The sequence below is a fragment of the Galeopterus variegatus genome, unplaced genomic scaffold (genome assembly GCF_000696425.1).
Source record: "Galeopterus variegatus unplaced genomic scaffold, G_variegatus-3.0.2 Scaffold990, whole genome shotgun sequence".
Lineage (NCBI taxonomy): Eukaryota > Metazoa > Chordata > Mammalia > Dermoptera > Cynocephalidae > Galeopterus > Galeopterus variegatus.
This window is the reverse complement of record NW_007727101.1, coordinates 202,550-213,743: the sequence shown is the minus strand read 5'-3', so window position 1 is coordinate 213,743 and position 11,194 is coordinate 202,550. Positions and strand designations below refer to the sequence as shown.

The window sequence follows — 11,194 nt, the reverse complement described above, 5'->3', positions numbered from 1 at the left end:
CCCACTTGTTGTTCGCCCGTTCATTGGCTGCGGGCGGTGTGGGGGGAGCTCGGAGGGTTGCGATCCCGTAGCCGGTCCCGGTCCGGTACGGGCGCGACACTGAGGGTTGCGATCCGTTGCCGGTCACGAAAAAAGACAAAAAAAAAAGAAGGATTAAACTTCAAGAAAACAGCAAAAGAAATGCAAGAACAGAACAAAGTAAGTCAGGGGATTGCAAAGACCAATTGCAAAAAGCAGGAGTATAGATTCTTTAATGACTTTATCTGCGACGACTGTGTGAATTTTTCACAAGAGTATTAATACACAGTAAAAATCTTAAAAAAAAAAAAAGCTAAAAACAGAATATAGAAAGCAGAAAAAAAAGTGACTCATGTAACAAGGGATCTGTGACACCAGCAAATTTCTCAGCAGAAACATTGGCCATAAGGCAATGGGATGATTTAAAGTGCTGTGATATCAACCGAGAATTCTGTATCCAGCAAAACTGCCCTTCAAAAATGAAAGAGAAATTAAGATATTCCAGATAAATAAAAGCTGAGGGAGTTCCTTACCACTAAACATGCCCTACACAAAATGCTAAAGTGAGTCCTTCGTTGAGTGAAAGAATGCTAAACAGTAACTTGTCATACAAAAAATATAAAGCTCTCCTGTAAAAGTAAATATGAGGGTACTTCAAAAAGTTCATGGAAAGATTCCTATTATCTTTTATTTCTATTTTCCTATGAACTTTCTAAAGTACCCTTGTACATGGACAAATATAAAAACCAGTATTACTGTAATTTTGGTTGGTAATCCTAGTTTTTAATTCTACAAGATGTAAGAGACAAAAGCATTAAAAAATTTTGTGGATCCATGTTAATGGGCACACAATAAATAAAAACATAATTTGTAACTCCAATAACATAGTGTGAAGGGGTAGAACCTTAAAGCAGAATTTCTTTCTGCAATTAAAGTTAAGTTTATAACAGTTTAAAATAGAAAATATCTACAGAATATACACAAAAAGAAATGAGAAGAGAATCAAAATGTCATTATAAAAAATCAACCCAAGAGCCAGCTGGGGGCTCACTTGGGAGAGTGTGGTGCTGATAACACCAAGGCCATGGGTTCAGATCCCTATATAGGGGATGGCCAGTTAGCTCATTTCAGAGAGCGTGGTGCTGACAACACCAAGTCAAGGGTTAAGATCCCCTTACCAGTCATCTTTAAAAAAAAAAAAAAATCAACACAAAGGAAGATCAATACAGGGACACAGAAGTAAGACATATAGAAAACAACAAAATGACAAAGATATATTGGTAGAATGAATAAAAAACAATCCAACTTATGCTGTCTACAAGAGACTCACTTTATATCTGAGAATATGCATAGGTTGAAAGTGAAAGGACAGAGAAAGATATTCCATGCTAATTGTAACCAAGAAAGAAGGGTGTAGCTATATTAATATCAGACAAAAGATTTATAAGATACAAAGAAGGACATTCTATAATGATGAAAGGTCAATTCATCAATAAGATATAACAATTAAAACTGAGTACTTGCCAGACATTCGTGTTCCTAAATAAATGAAGCAAACAATGACAGAAGGAAGGGAGAAATAGATGGTTCTACAATAATATTACAGACTGCATACCCCACTTTCAACAATGGATAGAACAGGACTTCCGGTAAAGATGGAGGAATAGATGGCCCCCAGCATCACTCTCTCCCCCAAATCAACCAATTTACAACTATAAAAAAGCAACGACAGCCAAGCTGGAGCCACTAGAGCTCATGGGAAGAGGAGGAGAGACCTACAGAGTGCATGAAGGGGGGAGAAGCCACGATGAGAGAAAGAAATGAGAGAAAGAAAGAACAGTTCTGACCGTTTTGAGCCCCTGCCACTTCCAGGATGGAGCTGCTGAGTGCATGGAGCAGGAGCCAGAAAGAGCTGCAGCTAAGGACCGGCTCGTGGCTCACTTGGGAGAGTGTGGTGCTAATAACACCAAGGCGACGGGTTTGGATCCCTATATAAGAATGGCCAGTTAGCTCACTTTAGAGAGCGTGGTGCTAACAACACCAAGTCAAGGGTTAAGATCCCCTTACTGGTCATCTTTAAAAAAGAAAAAAAAAAAAAAGCTGCAGCTATGTCCTTTGGATGAAGTTGCTTGGAGGTGGAAGGGGAGAAGAGGGCCTTGGAGGCCCCCAGGCCAGCAAGACCACTAATAGGATTCTTGCGGATCCACATAGGAGTGAGGAGCCACAACAACTGAAAAAAAGGAGCCACTCAGTGGCTGGTGAGACATCGCAAGGGACTGGAACATGGCCCACCAGGGGAACAATGGGGCACAGCAAGGACAGCTGATCCGCACCCCAATCAGTGTAGGACCACTCTGAGGAGACTGGTCAGGAATATAGAACTGCATCGGGTGCAGTCTGATGAAAAGACTCAGGCCCAGACCAGAGTTTCTACACAACCCAGGAGCACCAGATCTCATTAGACCTGGAAGTACCTATAAAGTCAATCATTAAAACCTGAACTGCACAAAAAGCCTTCCCTAGGGAATCGGCAGCAAAGTAGCAATTTAGCTCAACCACAGAGCTCAAGTACTGGTCCCCACAGGAAGTTCCCCCATTTTAGAAGTAAGCAAAGGACAACAAATTAGTTCCAGCACAGAGTTTAAGTGGTGGGAACAGCAAAAAATCCAACACAGAACTGACAGAAAAAACAAAATGCCCACAACCAGAGACAAAGTTTGATGTTAACTAGTAAAGGTCTCATTTCACCAAAGAACATGTATAACACCTAGGAAGACCAGAAGTCCCCTGGGCTACCAAACCAGAAAGCGGGGAGGGCTAGGAGTCTCTGCCATGCCCCTGACACCCACAACCAGTCCCAAGGGTGGGGGCTAAGGGCCTCAGCCACAACCTCCCAACACATGCAACCAGCCCAGCAACGACCACCCAGCTGCATCATGAAGGGCCCTGGGTTCCCAAGCTGGGGTGGTGGGAGGCGAGGGCTTCTGCCATACCCCACTAACATCTGTACCCAGCCCAGCAATGACCAAGCCACTGCTGGAAGACCTCTGGTCTCCCCTGTGGGAATGAGGGGGATGCCACAGGCTTCAATCCCACTTCTCCTCCTCCCTCCTTCTTCCATCCCATTTCCTTTCCCTTTCCCCTCTTCCCCTCCCTCCCAACTGCTCTGCAACATCACAGAATGTAAAAATATATATATCAATTAAAATAAATAAATAAATAATGGATAGAACCACCACACAGAAGACCAATATGGAAATAGAAGACTTGAACACTATAAACCTGAGAGGAATATATAGAACACTCCACCCAACAATAGCAAACTACACACTTTTCTCAAGGGCACATTCTCCAGGACAGACTATGTTTTAGGCAATAAAGCATGTCTCGATAATTGTAAAATCACACCAAGTATCTTCTCTGACCACAAAAGAATGAAGTTTGAAATCAATAACAGAAAAATAACTGGAAAATTCAAAATTATGCAGAAATTAAATATTATGCTTTTAAAAACTGATGTGTAAAAAGAAATTACAAGAAAAAGTAGGCAATAATTTGAGATGAATGAAAAGCATCCCAAAACTTGTGAAAACAGTGCTGTGAGGGAAACTTATAGTTGTAAAAGCTTACATTACAAAAGGTCTCTAAGTAACCTAACTGCATACCTCAAGGAACTAGACTCAAAGCTAGCAGAAGAATGGAAATAATGAAAATGAGAGCAGTGATAAACAAAATACAGAACAGAAAAACAACATAATCAACAAAACCAAAAATTCACTCTTGGAAAAGATCAACCTAACTCACAAACCTTTAGCTATCATGACTATAAAAAGAGAAGCCACAAATGACTAAAATCAGAAATACAAGTGGGGTATTACTGTCAATCACATCACCATAACAAAAAAAGGAAAGAAAAGACAATCCATAGACTGGGAAAAAATAGTTGTAAATCATATAAGTTATAGAGGAATAGAATATACCTGTTACAATTCAACAACAAACAACCCAACTCGAAAATGAAGAGACATTTTTCCAAAGATGATATAAAAATGGCCAATAAGAACCTGAAAAAAATGCTTAATGTCAATGGTCACCAGAGAAATGGAAATCAAAACTACAATGAGATACTTTACAGCCACCAGGATGGGAGAAACACAAAACAAAACAGAAAATACCAAGTACCGAAAGAATTGAAAACTGGTACTCAATTCATAGTGTTCATAGCAGCTCTATTCATAACAGCCAAAAGGTAGAAACAATCCAAATGTTCATCAACTAATAAATGGGTAAACAAATTGTGGTGTAACATGGAATAATACATGCTACATGGCTGAACCTCAGAAACATTTTGCTAAAGGAAGGAAGCCAGGCACAAAAGGTCACATATTGCATGATTCCATTTATATAAACTATTCAGAATAGGTAAATCCAGGGACAGAAAGCAGATTGGTGGTACCCAGGGGATGAAGAAAGGTGATAATGGGCTGATGAGAATGGCTATTTTTTTTTTTTTGGTAGCCGGCCAGGGATCAGGACCTTGACCTTGGTGTTTACAACTCTGTGCTCTAACTAACTAACCTAATAGGCCAGCCCTGAGAATGTGCTGCAACTAGATATAGGTGGTGGTGGCACAACATTGTGAATGCACTAAATGCTACTGAACTGCACACTTTATTTTTATTATTGTTATTTTTTTTGTGGCTGGCCAGCAAGGGGATCTGAACACTTGATTTTGGTGTTACCAGCGCCATGCTCTACCAAGTGAACTAACTGGCCAGCCCTTGAACTGTACACTTTAAAATGATTAATTTTATGTTATGTGAATATCAACTCAATAAAAAATTATTTAAATAAAAAAATTTCCTGAAAAGATTTACTATACCTTATCTTTCTTTCCTTTTTTTGTCTTCTCAGGTGGTGGCATTTTGGGAGCTGGTGGTGGTGGTGGAGGAGGAGGTGGTGGTGGTGGTGGTTCTATAATGGCAGTGGCAGGCACAGCACCTCGGGCCTGGACCGGCTGCAGTGAGGAACCAGTCACTCCAATTGGGACAGAACATTCAGCATAATTCATGATTGTAGGTGCTGTTGCTAGTCCAAGGTAATTTGACTGTAGATTCATTCCTCTGGACTGATGACCCATTCCTGCTGCTGGATGGCTAACTGGTATTGCCTGGTGTGCAACCCCTGTTGCCTGGTGTCCAATCCCTGTCGCCTGGTGACCTAACACAGAAAACATAAAATGATACTATAAAAAGGACATTTTGACAAGACCAGAAGCAAGGAAAGGAAGGAAATGGGAACTGGGGTTTAGGTCATCTACAAAATGATTCCAATACACCTCCTTCCTCAAAAAATATAGCCATATTTGCTAACAGTAAAATATTAATTTTGGAATACCTTAGCATTAAGGTACCTAAAACATCAAAATCACTGATGTACATAAATGCACAGAAAACAATCTGGAAGGATAATGCCAAACTGTTAACGGTGTCTTTGCAATCAAAAGCCTTTAACATTTTTTCAATATATGGCATCTAATGCTGGAAACAAAAAAAGAAACAGTACACTGAAAATCCACATTTTTTTTTGGTGGCTGGCCAGTATAGCAGGGAAAAAGCCATACTTTAATCACAATGCTTACTTGTAGAGATAGCTGATTGGCTGTAAAGGACAGGAGAACTACCAATGGTAGCTGATCTCTGAACCACTGCAGTACTAATTTCCGTAGCTTTTCTCTTTATCCCTTTAGTGGAAGGAGAACTAGAGATGGTAGAATCAACTGAACTCTGAAACACAAACATTCTGGTCAGTGGCTGAAGGCCCAAACTAAACATAGCTTCTAAAATAAAACATGTCAGTCATGCCCCAGTCCCCAAAACAATTCAGAATGCCAAAGAACATTACTTACCTGACTTGTTACAATGGTGGTTTGTGCTGAAGGTTTTAAAGGAGTATCCTCCTCTGTTCCTGGAGCAGGAGGCTCCTCACTTCCCTCATCCTCCATCTCTACCTCCTGTATCTCACCATCTTCTACAGGAGGAGGTGGGGGGGGAGGAGGAGGAGGAGGGGATTCTGGAGGTGGAGGTGGGGGTGGTGGCATTTCCAAGGGTAATGGAGGTTGAAGCACAGGCACATTGGACTGAAGGAGGGTCCAGAATGGAGTAAGTGGCATCAGTGATGAAGAAGAAACTTGACCAGAAAAGGATTCTTTACAAAGAGAACCTATGAAAACACGTAAGAGTCAGAGAAAAAGCAAAACAAAAACTCCATGGTTTACATTCATAGAAATGTTCAACTGATCCATGACACAAACATCAATAAGAACTTAGTACAGTGTGCAAAGTAGTTCGAACAGTAAGACTGGCTCCCCCTTCCCTAACAAAAATTTGTGTATTTGCAATACTGATTCCATGTGTTTTATTTTTTAGTGAGCTAGATAAGTGTGTGGGGATGACCCAAAGAAGTTCCCATGCAAAACATCCACAAAAATTCTACTCATTTTGATTAATTTGGGTTACTAAGTTTAAAAAAATCCATTAACAAGGTGCTATTACTATCATTCCTTTATATCTTTATGTAGTATACATACACTTGATAAATATCAGCAACAGAAATTAGAGAAAGTATTTTTTAGTTTTGTGATGAAAAAAGGATATTTAGGAGGACGAATTTGAAGTAAATGATAACTCAGATTTTGAAAAAGAGATGTTTGAAGATGCAGAGAATTTGAGATTGTTGTTGCTGAAGTCTGAATTAAGAAATTGCAGCTGAAAAGCTACAGGATTGGCTTTTCTCAAATTTTGCAAAAGCCACTATTGATAACTGTCCTTTCTCTGCTAGAAAAGCTTTAAAGATTAGAGAAAATAGGAGGATATACTTACTTGTATCCTTCCCCATCCCTCTTTATCGTCAATAGGGAAGTGTCACAATATATGGGACTATTAGATATATATCCCAGGAATGCTGAAGGGGATTTTCTCCCTAAAATCATAGAATTTAGGAGTAGAAGAGACATGAGAAATCATCTAGTTCAACCTCCTCATTTTAAAGGTAATGAAACCCAGGTCTGACTCCTAGTCTACTGCTTTCTATATTACCAAGATGTCCCAGTGAAATATCAGGAGTCCAACAGCTTTAGAAATTTCATATAAACCTCACTTTTCATGGAGTAGATATCCAGATACAGTCACCTATTAAATTTCATCATCTAAAGTGGTGCATTAAATAGGGCCTGATTATGAAAGGCTTAGGCAAGGAAAAGGCCATTTATATTACTTAGCTTAAAAGACCTAGACTACACTGGCAATCAAGGTAAAATCAAAGTGATCACACGCCATTTGGCTCTTAAAGCAGCTTTACCTTTTATTGAACAGATAGATGACACATTGTGTAAAAGACTTTAAGAACATAACTCACATTGTTTCTGTAATTATTTTGAGATGTTGCTTCCTGGTAAGGAAAAAGGCACTAAAGAAAAAGCCATGAATGCAGTTTTCCAGCTAAAAGACTTCAAATGATTCATTAAACTTTTGTATTTGGCCATATCTAGTATCAATTTATACACTAACTTTTAGACAAAGTCTGGGCACAGCCAGGCAGCCAACATTATATAACAGTACATCAAGACTACATCAGAACTAAAGTAATAAACACTGACGATTAAAAACTTACTGATTACAGATTACACTACTTTCCACTAAACTGACCACAACTATAATAGGTAAATATAATTCAGATTTTATAATATTGGTAGGCTTATCATCTAGAAGCATAATGCAATACACTTATGATGGTGACACGCTGCTATGTGGAGGAACACAAGGAAACACAGTAAGTTCAAGGTTAATGATATGGCTTACAACCTCCAGCAAAGCTAACTAATCACAATGAACTAAACCGTGTAAATATGAGATTAAACTAAACTTGATAAACTTAGCTGCAATAAGGAATATTTTTACAATTAATACTTGAATCCCAAACTAAGTTAAAACAGAAAAGCTGTGTCTTAACATTGATAATTTTCTCCTTTAGCTTAAATAAAAAGAACTTCGAGAAATCCTAGTTTGAATATCCATGGATGTCCCATTATAGTGATGCTCGTTTCTAAATTTAATCCAGTTGGGCTGGTCTGATGGTAGTACGTTATCAGAACTTATAACCATCAGTGTCATTAAAGTTCATATACAACCCTCTGGCTTCAAAATAAATAAATAAATTTAATCCAGTTGCTATTTTTGCCATTTAAGAGAACATTTAAGTCTGAAGTCCAAGAAGAAATGAAAATGGCTTTCACAGCTTTTATTATGCACTAAAGGATTTAAAACCTACAAGCTTAAAGATAGAATAGTGTCGGGATGCTAATTTTTAATTCTTTAAGAACCTTTCTTCCCTTAGAATCTTTATTTCTTTATTTTTATTTTTTGGCAGCTGGCTGTTATGGAGATCCAAACCCTTGACCCTGATGTTATAACACTGCAATCTAACCAACTGAGCTAACGGGGTCAGCACCCAGCATCTTTATTTCTATTTATAGGTAGCATTCCTTTATTTTCCCCCCAAAGAGAAATTAATGCTTGCTACTTTGAATCAAGAGGCTAGTTTAGCAATTTAAAGCAAGAAACTACACAAATAATAGTTCGATAGAGATTAAAATGAAAAAGCAGCTAAATTTTAACCTGTGATAACCAGCAAAACACACATGTTGGATATCTTGAAATATCACCCCACCTTTAGAGACATGATGTTAAATGCAAACACTGAAACAATGAACAAGGATTAAAATGATTTAGAAAAATGTACTGGCCAGCCGCCAAAACAAACACACGCACACAAAAGTGATTTAGAAAAATGAACAGAAATTTGAAACTTCCTTGGTTCCTCATAGTACAGTAATTTTTCTTATTTTATTTTTTTTTAATTAAAAAAAAATTTTTTTAAAGATGACCAGTAAGGGGATCTTAACCCTTGACTTGTTGTTGTCAGCACCACGCTCTCCCAAGTGAGCAAACAGGCCATCCCTATATAGGGATCCAAACCCGTCGCCTTGGTGTTATCAGCACCACACTCTCCCAAGTGAGCCATGGACCGGCCCTGTAATTTTTCTTCTTTAAAAGATAGTTTTGAAAATAAATAAATAAATAAATAAATAAATAAAAGATAGTTTTGGGCACTGCTGAACCACCAAAGAGCATATATAACAAACTCTCTTTATAAGCTTACGACAATTATCAGTATTGCTCTTAAATCCCAAAGACCTTGGAATAAGATGTGGATTTATTTAGGTCAAGTTTATCATGTGGTTCTAGAGGCTCTTGATAAAGAGAATAAGCATACTGAATATTAAGAATATAAGCTTGTTTATCAGTGGCTTTTTCCTATACCACAACTAGTTTTGTTTTAACCAAGGAGGACGGTCTCAAGATCTACCTTTTACCGGACAGCACCATGTGTGTCATCAACAAAGAGAAAATAGCTTAATACTTAACTTTAAAGTGTTCCCAGAACACTCAGAGGTGGTAAATGTGGAATAAACAACTTTGGAACACATGAGAAAGGGACATTAGACAGTGTTCAGGAGTGGAATCACCTACACAGAACCAACTACCATGCCTCTTCAGTTCATTAATTAATAAAAAGCAAACAAACAAAAATCTATTATTAGACATGTCTATCACTACTACCAAAAGAGGGGGAAAGTATTCAAAAGAAAACTTCCTCATGAAAAAGAGAAGTGAAATACCCTGTAACTTTAGAAAATACACTTCTGAAATGTAAAGTAGAATAAATAACACTTTTGCTATGTTCTAAAATTTTGCTGCACTGTTATGTGGCTTTTAATTTAAGGTGGTCAGATGACAATTCCAAGGCTATTTAATAAGTTAACAAAATCATTTGATACATGACCTGTTTTATTTGGTACATTATCAGAACTTTCCTGCTGGGATCTGGGAGCCAGTGGAGTACAAAGAATTATTTTTGATAAGGAGAGGACAAAAGAAATTCAGCTCTTTACTCTCTATAGTACCAACAAATTTCACGTTTATTTTCAAAGGTCTATTACTTTAAAAACCATTCACACACTCTTGCCTTCAGATGCCATCACTTTAACAGCTACCAGTTTTTAAGATCAAAAGGTTGTTAATCATAGTCTTGACTATGCTTGACTATTCTCTTACATTTGTCATTACAAAAAAGATATACTTAGAGGGGAAAAAATGTATCTTCTTTCACAATGTGGCAATCACGTTGTGGCTCTTTATTTTTTTGGTGACTGGCTGGTATAGGGATCAAACCCTAGACGTTGGTATTATCAGCACCACATTTTAACCAACGAGCCAGCCCAATTGTGGCTCTTCTCAAGGGTTATCAGATCCTCAGAGTAACTGAGGAGCTATGAAAGCCTATTTTTTAAAAAAAAATGTATAAAACTAAACTAAATTCCTCTACAAGTACCTTAAATAGGATAAGCCATCCTATTCCTGATTGTTTTATACTACAATACTGCTGGTGATTTTCAATTATCAATTATTTTGCTTCTCTGAAAAAAAAGTATAGTGGTAGTTTCAGATCATTTCTTCAAATCGTTTTGTACAACCTTACTTCTTTTAAGATTAGTGGATTTAAGAAATGAGACTGCAATAGCAATAGACTAAGAAATGTAGAGCAAATCTCATAATCATGCCACACAGATATTGACAGTTCAACTATCTAGTTCCTTAACATTAATTAGCATTCCTGCTTTTAGAGATCCACAGTTTCATCTGTGGCATGACAGAATGATTATAGGACCATCTTTTCCTTTATTTGGTTTTTGGTAGCTGACCTTAAGGGGATCCAAACCCTTGACCTTGGTGTTATCAGCAACAGCTCTAATCAAGTGAGCTAATCAGCCAGCCTGAATATCTTTTCAAATCAAAACATACTGGCTCATCTTTTTGTTTTTGAGCAGAGTCTGATATTTGATTATCAACAGTATGCTGATTTCCAAGAAGCCACTGTCTTAATTTCTTTCAGTATAACTCACGCATTCTTTTTTTCATTCAAGCCACTATTTTTCAATTAGAAGCTTATGTTATGAGATAAATTCTTTTCTTCTTTCATGATACAAATTAGTACAAGTTCTTCTCTATAATCATTTCTGTCTAATTAATAAAGGATAAATTGTCCCACCTGTGGC

General features: G+C 37.7%; 1 protein-coding gene across 1 annotated transcript in view; it reads right to left on the bottom strand.

The window, feature by feature from the left end:
• Positions 1-11,194, bottom strand: part of FNBP4 (formin binding protein 4) — a 38,372-nt gene that overhangs the window by 8,506 nt on the left and 18,672 nt on the right. The window contains 3 exon segments of the mRNA XM_008574047.1: positions 4,901-5,238; positions 5,660-5,804; positions 5,927-6,253. Coding sequence (XP_008572269.1) covers positions 4,901-5,238; positions 5,660-5,804; positions 5,927-6,253 — 810 coding nt within the window.